We start from the raw sequence: 20558 nt of genomic DNA, 5'->3' as shown, positions 1-20558 counted from the left end.
AATTAGTTCTTAGTCAGAAGAGGAAGAAACCTGTGGCTTATGCTTGTTTTGCTTTGAAAAGTTACCAGTGAAGCTTGTGGGGGCAATTTGCCATCGACCATGACATCCTGTGAAGAGCCTATGGTGTGGGACTTTGACAAGCCCATTTTAAATCACAAGATATCATAAACCGCTTGATAAAAGTTTCCAGTGACGGCTATGGAAAATATGAGGATTGGAAATGCCCAAGCCAGCTGACATTAACAATTTTTTTAAAGAAGCCAGACTAAAAAAGGTATGTGCAGTGTGATCAGTTTGCTGCATTACTTTCCATTGTACATGAAGTTATCACCTTGCCATATAAAATTGTTACTGTTTAGCTTTGCCAGAATGTGCTTTCTCCTACTGGTGCTTGCTGTAATTTCTAGTCCATTTACTGTATTTTCCAGACAAGGAGCTATAAACAAGAAAAAAGAAAAGTGTTTTCAACTTTCAGTATCTTAATATCACTGGTCTATGTTTACCTGCAAAAGAAGAAATTCAGAGGGAAAGTCTGAAATAGTACTGAATTGATTACTGGAATGGCATTAGATGGCAGTGTGAAATTGCAGGTGCTGACTTTTGAATGAGGTGAAATGACATTTGGCCATTAGCGATCTCATGGTCTATTTCATTAGAGGAAGGATGTTTAAATTCCAAATCGGGTAATTACATACTACTTACCAAAACTACCCGAGGTGTTTCAGCTGGGAGCAGTGTTTGCCCCTGACTTAGATAGTGTATTGCAACCATGCACTGTTAAAGAACTTCTGCGTTCCACCACAAAGGTGTCTACATTTCAGTGATGGGTCACATAATCCCTGTATATCTTGCCTTAGTGCTGTGAGCCTCAATGAACATTTGTTAAGTACTTACCAGAGATATTTAGATCAGGTGCTGTAGAACTTCAAGTATTATTAAAACAACATTCTTAAGTACACTGAAAATCTGACTATAACCACAAATGCAAATGAATTCAGAGTTCAGGCTGGTTTGAATAAAGGTGGAATGTCAACCCAGGAATTTTCTGCCTTCACTGAATTTCAAACTCTTTCTGTAAAGTATAGGCACTTTCCACACTTGAATCTACTTTGCTAGGTTAAAAGAAACCAGCAGTAAATGAAATGTCTGTAATGCATTTTACATATATCCTAATCATATACTTACCAGCTAGTTTCTTATAGTGCCTAAGGAATCATAACAAACTTTGGGCTGAATCAGTAATTAGGGTGTTTCATGGTATGCAGTGTAGGTCCCTGTTCTGCACTCCTTACTTGAGCAACACTTTCACTGAGTTCAGTGTTTTGACTGAAAAAGAGTGCAGAATATGACCCATAATCCAATAACTGTGACCTAGAAGATTACCATCTCTTGCAGAGAAATGAGTGTGAAAGACTCTGAGACGCAGGGTGTTTCTGTGAGGTTTGCTGCCCTTCTTTTTTCTTCCTACCCTACCATGTTCTCCTCTGGTTCTGTGGAGTTCACAAGGCGTGAGGTCCTAGGAAAGGGACATCCCCAGCTTTGTAGAGGCAGATCTGTTTGCATGCATAGTTCCTGATTTGGCTGTCTGTCTCTCCCTTGCAGCACAGCTTCTGAAGGAGTTATTTTGTCCTTGCATTGATTCCCACTTTGGCTGCTCAGTAGCAGCTGTAGAAAGACTCAATGGGAGTTAAAGCTCTGAAATGTATTATTGAAACACCATATTTCTGTGTGGAAATCTGACAAATCAGCAGGGGACAGCATCATGAAATAAGAAGTACTGTGAGAGCTCTTCAGAGACTACTGAGAGTTGCAGGTTTTAGGATTTGATTCCATGGGGCCTATTCAGGTGGTCTGTAGGCTGTCACATCTTGCAAAGTTACTTGTGAGCCTGCTATTTATACAATACATGTGACACTACTTTCTCATTCTGACGTCCTTGATTAGAGAATCACAGACCACTAAAGTGACAGAATAACTCATAGTGACTCTGCAGCCTCTATCAGGAAGAGAAGATGCCCCATACCTGTACATCTAAAGTACCCACCACAAATGTCAAATTGCTTGGCTCTCCGTGTGAATAACTCAATTAGACTTGCTCACATCATAATCTTGTACTAGCAAGACAGGAAGTTATATACACACAGAGCTGACTCCAAGTATTGTAGCAATGATTAATAAAGTGGTACAGGAAGCCTGCACTTCCTGACAGAAGCTCATGCAGCATATTGCCTCACATAAACATCTCCACACTCTTTATTACTTATTTTTTTTTAAAATCCCTCCATTAGAAAGAAAGAAAATTAACTTCATTTGGATACAAAAAGCCAAATTCGGTTTTCTTTAATGTACATGAGATACTTGCGAGATAAAGAAGAATTGATCACAGAACTAAACATTTAATGGTAACTGTGATGCTTGCAGACCAGATGCAAGCCTATGTCAAGGCCTCTTGGCATGGGCGGCAGGTGAACCTGACTATAACCACAAATGCATACCGCTTTGGGGAGGCTAGCCTGCCAGCCCCACCCCTTCCACCCAAGGCCCCGTCCCCTCACACCAGACCCCTGAAATCCCCCTTCTACTGCGTAAAAGGAGAAGCCCTGACTCTGAGGGGCTCCCGCGACCAGAGGAGCCCTGGCCCGCCTGCCCAAGCCATAAATTGGGCTGAACCGCTGCTGCCGGCCCTCCTGACCCCCCCCGCCCCCGAAAGCGCTAGGCCGAGCCATCTTCCCTCCTCCCCTTCCCCCCGCCCCCACTGCCGGCCCCAGGTGCGGGCTGAGCCACCAGTCTCCCTGAGTGTCAGGCCAGCCATGGCGCTGGGCAGAGCTACCGCCTCCCCCAGCCCGCAAGTGCCTGACAAGCCAAGTCGCCATCCCCTTGCCAGAGTCAGGCCAGGCTGAGCCACCATCTCCCTAGAGCCAGTTCCTCCTGCCCCTGAAGATCCTGCCCCCCATTGAGCTGCTGGCCCCAGTGCTCAGCAGAGCCACACCAGTCTGCCGGCTGCTGGCTGTCTGTATCCCTCCTCACTCTCCTGTTCTGAGGAGGAGGGGGGACATGGCAAGCAGCAGGGACCTGGGGGTGAGGGGGGCGTGTGGAGTGGAGGAGGCAGTAAGGGTCCCGGGGAAGGGCTGGGGCCAGGTGTCTGGTGGCAGGTCGGTGTCATCATCAGGGAAGGCAGAGCTTTCCCTGGCGTATTATACCTACTGCCCATGGCTCTTGGCCTCAATTGACAAATGCATAGCTGGAATTCAGTCTGGCTCTCATGAGTGTTAGTAGTGTTAAAATATATATTAGATTCATAAAAATGTGTTTCAAATTTATGAAATGCTAGTAGGTTGCTACATACATTAATCTCACTTTTATAATTAAGGCTGTGAGTCTGTCACGGAGGTTGTGGAAGTCACAGATTCCATTACTTTCCCATGACCTCCATGACTTCTGCAGTGGCCAGTGTGGCTGACCCCAGGGCTGCCAGAACAGTGAAGATTTAATCAGGGGTATTTATAGTAGGGTTGTCTCTGCTCAGCTGCAGAAAGGTGGGGTGGGCAAATTTCAACAAGATAAAGACGTCTCAAATGGATGATGAACTGCCCGTGAAGGAAAGGAAAGAACTGTTTAACTCCACTTTTCTGCTAGCAATGATATACAGAGCAGAAAGCTGGTCAACGACGAACACAGAGGAAGAAAAATTTGCTGTCACCCAGAGAGCAATGGAAAGGTGAATGTGCAAGATATTGCTCCATGATCACATACCGAATGATGCGATCAGAAGGCGTACAGAGGTTACCGATGTAGTGCAGGCAATGTACGACGCAAAACAAAGATGGGCAGGTCATTTAGTGCACAGGCAAGACAATAGGTGGACAACCGCACCAGTGACTGGATCTCCAGAGACCACAAGCGACCACTGGACAGACCAAAAATGCGCTGTGCCCATCCCATGACAAAACTCTTTGGCCAGAAATGGAAAGAACATGCTCGCAATAAAACAGAATGGTGTGGCATCGACTTGCGTTTGTGGAGGGATGGACAAGGACAAACCAGACAAAGGTGACAAAAGTGATTTATAGTAGAAGCCATGGACAGGTCAGGGGCTGTGAATTTTTGTTTATTGCCCATGGCTTGTCCATGACTTTTTCTAAAAATACCCATGACTAAATCATAGGCTTACTTATAATATCTGTATCCCATTTATAAGGTAATATTTAAGTGTTTGCTCTGTGACTGCAAAAGTGTGTGTTTGTTCTGAAACCACCAGTCGGGAGAGAAGCATGTCCAAGTGTGAAATACTAGTTTTCCTCAGAGGGTGTTATGTCTTCCCCACTAAGAAGGGTCATTGGAACCAAATGAACCATTGTGAAACATCAAAGAACAAAGACTTTGTTGATTGCTCTCCCCGCCGCACACACCCATGAAGAGGAGATATGCAGGTGGACTCATCCCATCAGTTTGAACTCTGGGGGAGAACTGTATGTCTATGTTGCTTGTACTTGGAGAGAGCAAGATTTCTAAGCATAAACAAGGGATCCCCAGTGCCTGGCCTGGGTGAACCTTAGGAGTACTTATGGAGTTTGCATATTATAGCAGCTTCTATTCCCTTTTGGGACCTAAGACTGTAACTCATTTGTGTGTGTGTTTATCTGCTTTAACCTTGTAAATAACTCATATTTCTTGGATAATAAATAATTAGTTAATTTATTACAGAATTGGCTAGAAGCGTTGTTTTTGGTGTGGGATCTAAAGTGCAAGTGATCTGGGATAAGTGACTGGTCCTTTGGAACTGGGAATAACCTGAACATTGTTGTGATTTTTGATGTAAGGGACCATCTATCAGAAAGGCAAGCTTTACCTGGGTGGCAAGATAGGTTGGAATACCCAAGAGGACTGTCTGTGACACCATGTTAAGGAAGCTATAGTGCCTGAGGTGTTCACACTTGAAACTTGGTTGGGGAAATTTAAGTATAGAACTCACAAGCAATTTGCGGTGTGTGCCCTGTTTCTCAATAGTGTGCACTGGGGTTGGTACTCACACTCCTGAGCCACTACAGACATCTTGACAGTAACTTAGGTACAGGTGATCATGACTTGATCACATTTATAATGTGCAAACAGAATCAAGTCCACACCTGCGATATATATATATCCTTCATGCTTTATGAGGGCCACTTTCACAAGGCTGAAAACAATTATGAGCCAAATCATCTGGGAGGAAGAATTTAATCATAAAAATATGAATGATAATTGGGAATTGTTTAGGAATATTTTCCTAGATGCCCAAAAAGCCATAATCCCACAATCGAGGAAGAAGCCCCTATTGATTAAAAACAGACATGGTTTAGAAGGAAAGTAAAGGTAATATATTACAAATGGAAGAAAGGGGAAGTTCATAGTAATGAATATAAATCAGAAAGTAAGAAATGTAGAAAATTGATAAGGGAAGCAAGGAGACACAGGGAGAAATCTATGGTCAACAGAGTTAAGGATAATATGAAGGAGGTTTTTCAAGTATATGTGGAACAAAAAGAATCCTAACAATGGTCTTGGTCCATTACTAGATAGATATGGTAGAATCATTAATAATAATGCAGAAAAGGAAGTGTTCGATAAATATTTCTGTTCTATATTTGAAAAAAACAGATGATGTAGTCATATCATATGATAACACTCTTTCCATTCCACTAATATCTCAGGAGGATGTTACACAGCAGCTTCCGAAGTTAGACATTTTAAAATTAGTGGGTCCAGATAACTTGCATCCAAGAGTTTTAAACGAGCTAATGAGTAGATCATTGGAATATTAAAGTTGATTTTCAATAAGTTTTGGAACACTGGAGAAGATCCAAAAGACTGGGAGAAAGCTAATGTTGTGCCAATATTTTAAAAGGGTAAACAGGGTGACCCAGGTAATTATAGGCCTGTCCTTCTGCCATGGATCCCAGGCAAGATAATGGAGCAGCTAATACAGGACTTGATTAATAAAGAATGAAAGGAGGGTAATATAATTAATGTCAATCTCAACATAGTTTTATGGAAAATAGATCCTGTCAAACTAACTTCATATATTTTTTGATGAGATTACAGGTTTGGTCGTACAAGGTAATAGTGCTGATGTAATATACTTAGACTTCTGTAAGGCATTTGACTTGGTACCATGACATTTTCATTAAAAAAACTAGAATGAAATAAAATTAACATGGCACACATTAAATGGATTAAAAACTGGCTAACTGACAGGTCTTATAATGCCATTCTAAAGGAGGAATCCTCATCGAACTGGTGTATTTCTAGTGGGGTCCTACTGGGATTGGTTCTTGGCCCTACACTATTTAACATTTTTATTAATGATCTGGAAGAAAACAAATTCATTACTGATAAAGTTTGCATCTGACACAAAAATTCGGGCCGTAATAAATAATGACAAGGATTGGTCACTGATACAGAGCAATCTGGATCGCTTGGTATACTGTGCACAAACATGCATTTTAGTATGGTTAAAGGTAAATGTATGTATCTGGTAGCAAAGATTGTAGGCCATAATTAAGGCTAAGTTTTTGCCACTGATATTTTTTGTAAAAGTCATGGACAGGTCACAGGCAAAAGCAAAAATTCACGGAAGCCTGTGACCTGTCTCTAGCTTTCACTAAAAATATCCCTGACAAAAGGGGTAGGCTGGTTCAGCGCTCACTGCTGCAGGGGCTCTCAGGTCCCCCACTGCTGTGGTGCCTGGGAACTCTGGGGCCCCCCTACCTGTGGGGCTGGGCTGCTGTGAGGGTCCGCCGTCTGCCTGCGGCAGCTGAGCAACTGCAAAGTCCCCCCACACCAACCCAGGGGATGGGAGATGCAGCGGCGGGGCTGGCTTGGAGCTGCAGCTCCAGGGCAGAAAAAGTCATGGAGGTCAATGTGACTTCTGTGACATAATCATAGCCGTAGCCATAATTACATGATGGGGGACTCTATCCTGGGAAGCAGTAACTCTAAAAAAAGATTTGAGGGCCATGGTGGATAATCAACTATACATGAGCTCCCAGTAAGACATTGTGGCCAAAAGGTCTAATGCAATCTTTGGATACAATCTCGAGTAGGAGTAAAGAGGTTATTTTACCTCTGTATTTGGCCCTGGTGTGACTACTGGAATACTGTGTCCAATTCTGGTGTCAACAAGTCAAGGATGTTGATAAAATTGCAGGGTTCCGAGAAGATCCATAAGAATGATTAAAGGATTAGAAAACATCCCTTATCATGATAGATTGAAGGAGCTCACTCTTTTTAGCTTAACAAAGAGAAGGTAAGTGGTGACTTGATTACAGTCAATAAGTACCTACAGGGGGAACAAATATTTAATAATGCTCTCTTCAGTCTAGCAGAGAAAGGTATAACGTGATCCAAAGGCTGGAAGTTGAAGCTAGACAAAATTGGAAATAAGGTGTACATTTTTAACAGAGTAATTAACCACTGGAACAACTTATCAAGTGTCGTGGCAGATTTCTTCTCCATCAGTGACACTTTTAAAATCGGGATTGGATGTTTTTCTAAAAGAGATGCTTTAGGAATTATTTTGGGGGAGTTCTATGGCCTGTGTTATACAGGAGGTCAGACTAGATGATCAGAACAGTTCCTTCTGGCCTTGGAATCTGTGGATCTCTGAAATTGAATTTTGCCCATTGACTCTTATAGTTTAAACATTGTTTTTACACATTTTCTTCCTGAATTCATGTTGTGCTAGGGCATGAGCCAAACCCACTGAAGTCAATGCAAAGATTTTGGATCAGGCCCCTAATGGAGTAGCTTGCCCTTTGGAAAAACCCTTTGCATACACCAGAGGAGGTTGCTGAACAGTAATGAGCGATACTCACATGCTGCCTGTCTGCCTGCCTCTACCCTAGTTATGTGGTTCCAAGATTTCACAGTTTTTATCACTAATTTTTGTTGATTTCAGTGGGAGTCTTGCCTCAGTAAAGAATCCAAGAGTTGGTCCTAAACGCATTTTCCAAAGGGAATGTGTAGTAGCTGTTGAGATTTGAAATATTGTAGCTCACACACAAAATGGGACAGGGCACTGGAAAGAAAATGCCCTTTACTCCTTTTGCTGTTAATACGAAGATGTATTTTGCGTGTGACTTGTTTTCAGTAAGTAGTTGTTTGGGAATATGTCTGCATAAAGCAGCTGTGGTGACAGCACACTTTTCAATCCTTACTTCTCTGAATGCTGGGCTTTCACTTAAGCTACCAAAACATGGTCAATGATTTAAAATTTATGCCAGCTGAGGATCCAGCCCTTTGGCTTTACAACTTGTCATGCATTTTGTCTTTGGTGGTAATGTTAAGAATCTCATTTCTCCAGCCATGATGTAGTTGGTAGTCTGAAACAAAGCTCTGTGTTGCTCCCAGATAAAAATAATCACAAGGGGAAAGTCAACCAGTCTTATAGCTTACCCTCTCCTCCCCAAAAGTGGCTGGAAGAAAAACACCTGTCATTAAAACAGTGACTAGTTATATGTATGTTCTATATATTATATGAAAATACCTGAAGAGATATAGGTGCAGGAGACATAATAATGGGAAATGAGTAACCAAGCGTACCCTAAGGCATAGTTAGTTGACATGCTGAGCAGCTGCCATCAGAGTAAACAATCTAGGAAAGGACCTGCAACTGGCTCTAGCTATGCACAGCAGAAGAGTGGTGTGCTGGGTGCCAGAGGAAGGGAGGGGGAAGAAAAAGATGTCTGTGGGGAGGAGGAGAGGCAAGTTGCTTGAGGAGATGCTAGAGAGACAGTTCTGTGAAAATTAAAGGTGGCATAATGAAAGTGCAGGAACCCTTTGATCTTTGATATGTTCCCATTGCTGCTAAATTCTACACTGGAACCACAAGCTAAGATTATAGGTGCTGCACAAAATCTTAGGACCCATGGGTGCTCTTTAAATTGATATAGCTGCCCACATATGTGGCCGATATACGCATAAGAATATGTACCACTTCCTTCCTATCTCCTAATAAAAATTGCTCTAATTAGAATGGAATCTGTTAGCTAGACAAAACCAACAGCCAAGTCAGAAATTTGTTTTTCTTGTCACTTGTCTTTTATAATCTAATACTCAGATTTTTTTATTTTGTTTTGCTATTTCTGATAGATTGATGCTAAATGTTGATAATTAGTCTGATTCTAAGCAATTGTGTTCTTGTACCAAATTCTGAACAACACTTTGTTTTTCAAGCAGATTGAGTTACTTGTGTACATTGGCACATTGAGGGGTAGTCCGCCCACCTAACCTATCTTTGCTCATCAAAAACATCTCATTTGTGACATATAGAATGCCCGACAATTGATTAGATATTGCTTGCCTTTCATCCAGACTGAAAAAAATTATAAAATCATGTCCTGTTGGAAATCAACAGTATAGTTTGCTCCTAAAACTACATACTTTTTTCCAAACCAAATGTTGTTTTTCCACTAATAGAAAAATATTGAAATTCCTGAAGTTTTATCACTTAGCTCTTCATTGAGCTGAACTCTTCATAATCAGAAAGTTTGCCTATAATTCTGTTAAATTTCCCTGTCATGTCTATGCACGACACACTCTTAAGGACAGTCCTTTGGTTCCTGATCCTCTTGGGTTCCCCATTTGTTGTGTTCACTAGTCCGTATGTTGGTAACAATAGTAGCTTTGCTGAAGCCATCATAGCAATTTTGTGAAGTAATTTGGAAAGTTAACACTAACAATTTTAACATGCGTTTTAGTATGACAATTTAAGAGCAGGATAATTGGAAAATATGGTGATATTTATGCAGCTCATTGCTAACTAGTGTACAAAACAGAACATAAAGCATAAAATACATGGCCCACATTACTTACAGGTAGAAAGAATCATAGTTGATTGTCTGCTTGTATTCAAATAAAAATTTGATCCTTTCTTCTTCAGTTGTGTCGGTAACAGTAAAATCTCTCTAACTGAAATCCTAGCTCAGAGAAGAGGTATGGTTTAGCACAGGCAAAATTTAACCCCACCTACTTTCCTGTTTTTAAAAAAAAATTCAGAGGCTTGATACTAACCTCACACCAGAAGTATTTCCACTGAAGCCTTGTTCTTGTATCACATTTTGCTCTACAACAGAATAACTCAACTGAAATCTAGATATCTAGTCTACTTTAAAAAAAGTCTGAAACTAGAAAGAAGAGCAGACATATACCAGAGGATTCAGTGCAATTCAGGCAGATTTTCTGTGCCTATTGTTATATTAAACTAAGTTTTAACAATAAAAAGAATAAGAAAGGAGTTTCTGAGGGTGATTGAACTTGTCCAGGGAAAATTACAAGACAGCATTTACAGATTTCCTTTCAGAGTACTAAAAAGTTGAACAAAGCAACGGACTATAATGACAAGATGACCCAATCCAAAATTAACAATTTGGAGCCCAGACTATATTTAAATCAAGTGTTTTGACGGAGGACAGCACTGGGAATTCAATCTTTACTTTTTAGATAAACTTCAGTAAAAATACATATTTTAAAGTACGTTAAAATAACATAACTTTGATTGCAAAGACACAAATCAAAAGTTAGGAAATGCCAGATTTACAGTTTCCTATGAAACCTTAAGTCTACTCCTTTGTGTCCATTCTTTGCCCTGAATTTGGCAGGGATCCTGTGGGGAAAATAGTATGGGATCATGTAATTAAAGACTATCAAAACAAAAGCTAATCAAAATACAGAATTTCTGATTTGCAGGAAATTTCAACATTTAAAAATTTCCTGACAAATGGAAATTCCATACAATTTTCATTTAGAAAACTGACACATGGTGTTTCTGAATTGAATCACAGAAATATAGGGCTGGAAGGGACCTCGAGAGGTCATCTAGTCCAGCCCCTTGCAATGAGGCGGGACCAAATATACATAGAGCATCCCTGGCAGGTGTTTATCCACCCTTTTCTTAAACATCCCCAAAGATGGAGATTCCACAATCTCCCTTGGTAGCCTAGTCCAGTCCTTAACTATCCTTATCGTTAAAGTTTTTCCTAATAGCCAACCTAAATCTGCCTTGCTGCAAATTAAGGCAAATACTTCTTGACCTATCTTCAGTGGAGAGCAATTGATCACTGTTCTTTTAACATATTTGAAGACTATCAGATTTCCCCCTCATCCTTCTTTTCTCAAAACTAAACATGCCCAGTTTTTGTAACCTTTTCTTATAGGTCAGGTTTCCTAAAACTTTTATCATTTTTGTTGCTCTCCTGTGGCCTCTTGTCAGTTTGTCCACAATTTTGGCTGTCCTCTGGATTCTCTTCAATTTGTCCAATTGTTTCTTTAATTGTGGCATCCAGAACCGGACACTTTACTCCGGTTGAGGCCTCACCAGTGCCAAGTAGAGCAGGACAACTACCTCTCATTTCTTACATAGGACACTCCTGTTAATATACCCCAGAATGATATGAAATATTCTCCCAGGATCATGGCAGGTGCTAAATGAAATTGTCATGATTCCGGTGGGGTAGCCCAGAAGTTGCAGACCCTGGAAGTCCTGGGGCTCCCTTGCCTAGAGACTGTCCATATGGCAGGGCTACCTCAGAGCTGTGGCTCCTAGAGGCCCTGCAGTTCATCAAAAGTGAATTGAACCCAATATGTTTTCATAAAACATTTCAGGTTCAACGATTTGATATTGTCTGACAAATCCCTATTTTGCTGGAAATTCCCCAACAACTCTAATTCTGCACTAACTAAATATAGCATTTTCCAACTTTCATATGCTTGACTTTGCAACCAAATAACTTTCTTTTAACTTGGTATTTTGTATGTAATTTCCTGGGTTTTTTATTTTTAAAAAAGGAAAACTCCCCTATCATGCATCATCTGAAGGGTCTGAGCCCTGTAACAGAGTGATTTGCCTCCATGGGCTGGCGGTTTACAGGATGAGCTGCCTGAGAGGAATCAGGTGATTGCAGTTTGAAAGGAGTAGGACACTGCAGTGAAGAATGGGGGGTGGGCAGTTTAGGAAGCTGTGGCAGAGTCTGAAAGCTCTCTGTGTAGGGAAGGGGACTGCAGAGCTCCCCAGGCAGGGAGGCCTGGGAGAACCCCAGATCAAGCAGGAGGGAATTACAAAGGCCCCAGGCAGGAATGCTCGGCTTGGGAGAAGGAAGAGAAACATTGGATTGTGTGGATTTATAAACTGACTTTCTTATGGGAGTTTTGAGTTTTATTTACAGTTTATTTTATATTAATAAACACAGTCCCCAAGGAGGGCTATTGTAGACCAAGAAAAAGCTTGTATTTATGTTTATTTGAACAGTCCAAGAGGGGAAACTGAGACAAGTTGCCTGTAGCATGACTGTTGGCCACAAGGGAGCGCATGAGATACAGTTAGCCAAGTTACAAGCTCCAAACCTTCAACACAGACTACTGTCACTTGACTATGTTAGCAAGCAGCACCCAAAGGATGTTATCCCAGGGAGGAGATGGCAACTGACACTATGTACTGGGTCTGGGACATTTACAAGGGCCTACTGAATGCACTGTCTTTCTCTTCTGCCCTGAGAGTTGGGGGCGCTCCTGTCCCATGTGATGCCTTCATCACATAGGATGGAAGGGGTGGGATTTGGGATATGGGGGCCATGTGCTGGGGGTGGTTGCAGGGCAGGGTAAGCCCAGCTGCTACAGATGCTCTGGCAGCTCCCAGGCTTTCACAGTATAGCATGTGCTGTTGCTCCTATTTTGGTGGCTGTTTGGGGCTGGGTCTTTAGAATATTTGTGTTTGCTTATTATTTTTTCATGCGGCCATAATTTTTCTGAGCAATGCTAACAAGAGAAGTTTTTCAACAGTTTACAACTCTGTTAAACCTGAATGGAATTTCATGGGATAAAGAAAAGCCTCCCCTCTAGTCCAAAGACTTTCTCCCTAACAAATGTAAAGGCCCCCAGCGAACAACAGGGCGGGCTAGACTTTAAAAAAAAAAACAAAAAAACAAAAAACACAAGAAACCCATTGCAAGAATCTTTTTATAAGGTAAGTGTGAGGCAACCTAAGTACGGGGTTCACTACCAACTTCCCCTGTAACGACTTGGTTTGAAATGTAATTGACTATACTGTTGTTCTACATGGAAAACTCTCAGTGACTTCAATAGGAAGGACTGCTGCATTAGGCCTTAATTAATAATCCCCACCAATTTATCACCTTGTATGCATATTACATATAATTTGCATATGGGGACCTTTGGTGAGGGTTAAAGGAGCTCAACCCTATATAGCAGCCCTCAGCATTTTGCATGATCAGACGCATCATGCTTTTGTAAACCACATCCCACAAACCATATCAGCTGTACATCTGCTGTAATCCTTACTTTTATTCAAATAAAATGTCTAAATATGTAATATTTTATAATGTGGCTCTGGGCTGTATGTACCATCTGTATATATCCTCTGATACTGAGTCTTGCTGTAAGTAAATTAACATACATATCTAAATATGTTCAGTCCTGTACATCCCTGACATAACTTCATGGATGTCAACAGTTATACCAGCAATATGTTTGGCCAGAAATCATCATCCTACAACAAATCAATGACAAACTGTTGTTCAAGTTTCCAAACAATTAACATTTGGTTTATTATACACATACTGTAGTATAACATTTGCTATTAAGACTATAAAGCTTATTTCACAAATGACCAAGGACAGAATGATAGAAAATCTAATTCATAGTATGTTTTCTTTCATCCACAGATGCCATATGTCACATTGTATGTGTAACATATAATATAGAGCAACTTGTTGTTCTTTAACATTTTCAGGAACAAAACACTTACATTTCATAAATAAATGTGTACAGTATACAATTATAGTACATTTAGTATATAAATTACTTAACAGTTAATCAAATTCAATGTGCTATAGTCCACTGAAAGTCAGCTGTGATGTATTGTGCATGTTGTTTATTGCTATGATTGGCCTCAGGACTGGCCCCAGATGCTCTCTGGGTGAAAAATTCCCAAGAAACACTTCCTGGCATAAAATAAATTAGGGCTCAATCCTACAGTGAGGGCTTTGAGTGCTGCACTTGAGCCACTGGTCTAGGCTGATGACCATGGTGCTTTGTTACACACAGATGAGAGAAGTAAGATGAGGGGAGTGGGTAAAACAGATTAATGACATAGCAAGAATACTGGCCCCAGTATATGGCCTAAAGCAGTGGTGGGAAACTTGCAGCCTATGGGCTGCATGCAGCCCATCAGGATAATCTGCTGGCAGACCGCCAGACTGTTTGTTTACAGTTGCACAGCTGTCCGCAGCTCCCAGTGGCCGCAGTTCGCCATTCCCAGCCAATGGGAGCTGCGGGAAATGGCGGCCAGCATGTGCCTGCAGGTTGCTCATCACTGGCATAAAGCATTAATCAACAGGCTGTGACAAATAAATATTTCAGGAGAACCTTTGGAAGCATTCCTATGGGAGTAGGTGGCCCTCACCAAATGACTTTGCTTTTAGTTTTTAAGCAAAACTCTTACGTACACAAGCAGCTCCTACTACTGTCTGGCAGCAAGAATAAATGAAACTCATAAACACAGAAACTACATACATCATTTGCATTTACTGGATTGCACTTAAGTGTCTGCACTTTTGCTGTGTCCTATAATTTGCTCCATGCATTAATCCCAATTTTTTACTAACCCCAGGGTAACTCTTCAGAGAGGGCACAGGCATGGGCAGTGTGTCACGGAGGCTAAGCTGCCCCAATCCTCTGCTAATGCTCCCTGCCGCAGCCCTGGGATTGGGCTGTGGTGGGGCTCAGAGCTCCTCTGGGAGGCCCGGGCTCAGGGCTCTGCCCCGACCAGCCAGCCAGGGTTCAGGGCTCCTCCAGACTGTTCCAGGTGCCAGCAGCCCAGCCCAGGCACGGGACTGTTCTGGGCACCAGCCAGGTCGACCAGCCGGTCGGTGAGAACAAGGCATTGGGTGGGGGCAGGGCCTTGAGCAGAAAGCGCAGGCGGGGGGGGGGTGGTCTCTGAATGGGGCTGCACGCACAGCACATGTTGGTGAATATATTGTGCATGTTTCTTTATATTATGTGGAACTTACTCTGCATGACTGCTGAGAAAATGGTAAGTGTTAATGCTTAGGCTCTCCACACTTCATTCAGCAACACTCAGAAGTTTGCAGGATCATGCTCTTAAAGAACAATGCTATGTCTCTTGAATGTTGATTCTTTGCTGTACTATAGCATTCTTGTGCCTCTGTTCCTCTTCTTCAGAAAGCATCTTCGCTCTCCACTATCTCATCAATTATATGCAGCAAATCTTCAAACGTAGGGCGTCCCTCAGGTTTCTAGGAATTAAAATGCTTTGTTGTACTGTCAGTTACTAAAGTCACATCAGAAAGATTTTATTTTGCTGAAGCTATAATGTTTACAAAATAAAATAGCAGGAAAAATGTATGTGCAAAAAGATAAAAATGCCGTTAAATTTAAGCAGATGAGAGGTAGCAGAAAGAAACGTGACAGGTAAATTTCTATTAACCTAAAGTATTGCTAGGACATCTCAGACCCGGTAAAGCCATAAAATGATGTTGTATACTATTCTATTTCTTATTAATCTAAAAGCACTAGATGCTTCAGAGGAAGGTGCCAGAAGCCTCTCATTAGGCAGAAGTGAGAATTTGCCCCTCCTTCTAAATCCTTTAGAGATTGGCCTAAACTCTGCAGCGTGAAATTAAACATCCCTTCTAATATTTGTTAGCCTTAGCTATTGTAACTCTTGTTATCACTATAAATATCCAATCCATTTTTGAATGGAAAAATTCTTGGCCTCAACAACGTCAAGTGTCAATGAGTTCCACGTTTAATTATATATTGTGTGAAAAAGTATTTCCTTATATCGGTTTTGAATTTACCACCTTTTATTTTCATTGAGGGTCCCCTTGTTCTAGTGTTATTAGACAGCAAAAACAGAAGATCTTGACCTACCCTTTTTATACCATGAATTATTTTATACCCAGCAAATCGACTGATTCTCTATCAGGCTTCCTGACTCTGATATGCTTGAAGAATGTCTTGTCATTTTTTAAAATACCTTTTGGCTAGTTGTTGTTCAAAAGCATTTTGTTCGATGTTGCTGCCTCTGATCTCTTTCAGTGTTATGCACTCAATATCCTTTTCTTGATCTGGAGATTGTTAGTATAGGCATACTAATATATTTATGGATACAAATCCCAAGCTGTAAGAATATAGATTCAACTGCACGGTCCTCTCATTGGATTCTATGGAATATTTTTGGATTCAGCACTACACCCTCACCACTTCAACGTTGCTTGTCTGTCTATATAGTTTATAGCTAAGGCTATGTTTTAGTCATGGGTATTTTTAGTAAAAGTCATGGACAGGTCATGGGCCATAAACAAAAATTCAGGGGCCTGTGACCTGTCCATGACTTTTACTAAAAATGCCGCCCTGACTAAAACTTGGGCAGGGGGCAGCAGGTGCTCTGGCAGGGATGGTCCAGGACGCCTGCTAGTACTGGGGGAGGGGGAAGCCAGGCCGTGGCACGCAGCCCAGGACCCCTCCTGGTGCTGTGGGAGATTATGGGGGGCTGGCTGGGGCTTCCTACCTGGTTCCCCATCCCTGCAGCTCCTAGCTGGTGGAGGCAGGGGCCAGGACAGGGGATCCACTGCTCCCGCCACAAGCGCCAGCTGCCGCAGATCCCATTGGCCGGGAACTGAAGCCAATGTGAGCAGCGGGGGCAGGGCCTGCGGGTGTGGGCAGTGCACAGTGTGGAGACCCCCCCCACCCCTCTGTTGCCTAGGAGCTGCAGGGGGGCCATGCCAGTGGGAGCTGGGGAGTTCCCCATCCCAGTTAAGCCCCCCCACCCCAGTTAAGCACCTGCCTGGCTTGAGCAGCCCTGAGCCAGCACCAGCTGCTGCAGAAGTCATGGCGGTCATGAAAAGTCACAGAATCTATGACTTCCGTGACCTCCTTGACAGACTTGCAGCCTTATTTATAGCCAGGTATTACAGTATCCCATTGATTTTTGTCATTTGACCATGTTTCTGTAATGCCTGATACATCAAGGTCCTCCTCTTCTGTGAGGCATTCTAGTTCAACTATTTTTGCATTTGTGTATGGATTTTGTAATTTTTACCAGCTGCCTGTTTTTATTTAATTCCTGACACTGACGCTCTGCTGATTTCACAGATGTTTCCCCTTTGGTCTTTTCCTGTCGCTGCTCTCGATCAATTATAAAGCAAAAGAGATCTTTTCCCCTAAGAAATAAACATGAAAAGTTGAGTGAGACAAACTGTGTCAGAAAGTCATTGGAATAATACTAAAAGTTACCAAGTCACAGGGCCCAGTCCTGGTTTCAGTGAAATCAATGGCAAAATTCATATGGATTTCAGTGGGAGCAGGATGGGGCCCATAGTCAATGAAAGAGAAAGTTTTCAGTTTGCATGGGTGGGGCGATTTCAGGAATGTGTGTGATCAGTTGATGCAGAAAATCCCAACATATGGCTTTAGTGCCTTCAACCGCTCTTTGTGGAACATCATATCTTTTGAACTACAACATTTAATTTTGCTGCTGTTTGTCATTTCTTCCTACTTTTCTCTCTATTCTCATTGGTACCCTTATTGACCTGTTTTCACCTTTTAGTTATTCTGCTCTCTGTTAATAACTGTATGTTAATGTTTTTTCTCATCACTTTTTTCTTTTTATTTCCCTACCTGTGTAACAACCTCTGGGCATCTAACCACCTTCTTTATTTCAAAGTGCTCCTATGTGGTCACTCCAATACCCATCTCTCCATCCTCCATTTAAATCATGGCCACTAAAACCATCTTATTCTTATTCCCTATTTGATCTCTCCCTGTCTCTTAGTCTTCTTCCATTGGCTCCTCCTTTGACACTCTTCAAATTTTAAGACTCACTTTCAAGAATAAACAAAGTTCCAACCTGGCCTAGATTTCTCATCTCATTTCTTATTACGTTCTGCCCCTGCTGATCCATCAACAATAGCAAAAAGAAAAGGAGTACTTGTGGCACCTTAGAGACTAACCAATTTATTTGAGCATGAGCTTTCGTGAGCTACAGCTCACTTCATTGGATGCATACCGTGGAAACTGCAGTAGACATTATATACACACAGAGACCATGAAACAATACCCCCTCCGACCCCACTGTCCTGCTGGTAACAGCTTATCTAAAGTGATCATTAAGTTGGGCCATTTCCAGCACAAACCCAGGTTTTCTCACCCTCCACCCCCCCACCACACACAAACTCACTCTCCTGCTGGTAATAGCCCATCCAAAGTGACCACTCTCTTCACAATGTGTATGATAATCAAGGTGGGCCATTTCCTGCACAAATCCAGGTTCTCTCACCCCCTCACCCCCCTCCAAAAACCACACACACAAACTCAATATCCTGCTGGTAATAGCTTATCCAAAGTGACCACTCTCCCTACAATGTGCATGATAATCAAGGTGGGCCATTTCCAGCATAAATCCAGGTTTTCTCACCCCCCCATCCCCATACACACACAAACTCACTCTCCTGCTGGTAATAGCTCATCCAAAGTGACCACTCTCCCTACAATATGCATGGTAATCAAGGTGGGTCATTTCCAGCACAGATCCAGGCTTTCTCACACACACTGCCCCCCCCCCCCCCCCCCCGGGAACACACACACATAAACTCACTCTCCTGCTGGCAATAGCTCATCCAAACTGACCACTATCCAAGTTTAACCAGAACGTCTGGGGGGGGAGGGTAGGAAAAAGCAAGGGGAAATAGGCTACCTTGCATAATGACTTAGCCACTCCCAGTCTCTATTTAAGCCTAAATTAATAGTATCCAATTTGCAAATGAATTCCAATTCAGCAGTTTCTAGAACAACGCTTCCTCAGCTCTCGTCCCCTAAAGCCCCTACTCTACTTGCGCTATATTGATGACATCTTCATCATCTGGACCCATGGAAAACAAGCCCTTGAGGAATTCCACCATGATTTCAACAATTTCCATCCCACCATCAACCTCAGCCTGGTCCAATCCACACAAGAGATCCACTTCCTGGACACTACAGTGCTAATAAACAATGGTCACATAAACACCACCCTATACCGGAAACCTACTGACCGCTATTCCTACCTACATGCCTCCAGCTTTCACCCTGACCACACCACACGATCCATTGTCTACAGCCAAGCTCTGCGATACAACCGCATTTGCTCCAACCCCTCAGACAGAGACAAATACCTACAAGATCTCTATCAAGCTTTCTTACAACTACAATACCCACCTGCAGAAGTGAAGAAACAGATTGATAGAGCCTGAAGAGTACCCAGAAGTCACCTACTACAGGACAGGCCTAACAAAGAAAATAACAGAACGCCACTAGCCGTCACCTTCAGCCCCCAACTAAAACCCCTCCAACGCATTATTAAGGATCTACAACCTATCCTGAAGGATGACCCAACACTCTCACAAATCTTGGGAGACAGGCCAGTCCTTGCCTACAGACAGCCCCGCAACCTGAAGCAAATACTCACCAACAACCACATACCACACAACAGAACCACTAACCCAGGAACCTATCCTTGCAACAAAGCCCGTTGCCAACTGTGCCCACATATCTATTCAGGGGACACCATCACAGGGCCTAATAACATGAGCCACACTATCAGAGGCTCGTTCACCTGCACATCCACCAATGTGATGTATGCCATCATGTGCCAGCAATGCCCCTCTGCCATTTACATTGGTCAAACTGGACAGTCTCTACGTAAAAGAATAGATGGACACAAATCAGATGTCAAGAATTATAACATTCATAAATCAGTCGGAAAACACTTCAATCTCTCTGGTCACGCAATCACTGACATGAAGGTCACTATCTTACAACAAAAAAACTTCAAATCCAGACTCCAGCGAGAAACTGCTGAATTGGAATTCATTTGCAAATTGGATACTATTAATTTAGGCTTAAATAGAGACTGGGAGTGGCTAAGTCATTATGCAAGGTAGCCTATTTCCCCTTGCTTTTTCCTCCCCCCTCCCCCCCAGACATTCTGGTTAAACTTGGATTTAAACTTGGAGAGGGGTCAGTTTGGATGAGCTATTGCCAGCAGGAGAGTGAGTTTGTGTGTGTGTGTGTGTGTGTGTGTGTTCCGGGGGGGCGGGGGGTGTGAGAAAGCCTGGATCTGTGCTGGAAATGACCCACCTTGATTACCATGCACATTGTAGGCAGAGTGGTCACTTTGGATGAGCTATTACCAGCAGGAGAGTGAGTTTGTGTGTGTGGTTTTTGGAGGGGGTGAGAGAACCTGGATTTGTGCAGGAAATGGCCCACCTTGATTATCATACACATTGTGAAGAGAGTGGTCACTTTGGATGGGCTATTACCAGCAGGAGAGTGAGTTTGTGTGGGGGAGGGGCGGAGGGTGAGACAACCTGGATTTGTGCTGGAAATGGCCCAACTTGATGATCACTTTAGATAAGCTATTACCAGCAGGACAGTGGGGTGGGAGGGGGTATTGTTTCATGGTCTCTGTGTGTGTATATAATGTCTACTGCAGTTTCCACGGTATG

The 20558-nt window shown here is 42.5% G+C and overlaps 2 protein-coding genes across 10 annotated transcripts in view; both read right to left on the bottom strand.

Annotated features, from left to right (window-relative positions):
* Window positions 1-9970, bottom strand: part of LOC144264192 (tyrosine-protein kinase TXK-like) — a 58481-nt gene extending 48511 nt beyond the window's left edge. For all 4 annotated transcript variants that reach the window (XR_013345984.1, XR_013345985.1, XM_077815688.1 and 1 more), the window contains exon 1: window positions 9853-9970. Coding sequence is in view for 2 of the 4 variants with exons in the window: in XM_077815688.1 (XP_077671814.1) it covers window positions 9853-9868 (16 nt within the window). In the remaining 2 variants the exon portion in view is untranslated. The remainder of the gene's footprint in view (window positions 1-9852) is intronic.
* Window positions 9971-13382: 3412 nt separating this feature from the next.
* TEC (tec protein tyrosine kinase) overlaps window positions 13383-20558 on the bottom strand; it is a 92944-nt gene continuing 85768 nt past the window's right edge. For 2 of the 6 annotated variants that reach the window (XM_077815681.1, XM_077815682.1), the window contains exon 18: window positions 13386-15308. In XM_077815681.1, the coding sequence (XP_077671807.1) occupies window positions 15231-15308 (78 nt within the window). In that variant the 3' untranslated portion in view covers window positions 13386-15230. Of the gene's footprint in view, window positions 15309-16852; window positions 17238-20558 lie in introns of those variants that run through there. The other 4 variants (XM_077815685.1, XM_077815683.1, XM_077815687.1 and 1 more) reach the window with 4 other exon arrangements.

The sequence above is a fragment of the Eretmochelys imbricata genome, chromosome 4, assembly GCF_965152235.1.
Source record: "Eretmochelys imbricata isolate rEreImb1 chromosome 4, rEreImb1.hap1, whole genome shotgun sequence".
In the NCBI taxonomy this organism is placed as follows: Eukaryota; Metazoa; Chordata; order Testudines; family Cheloniidae; genus Eretmochelys; species Eretmochelys imbricata.
Note: the sequence above shows the minus strand (reverse complement) of the source record. Positions and strands in the feature narration are given on the sequence as shown.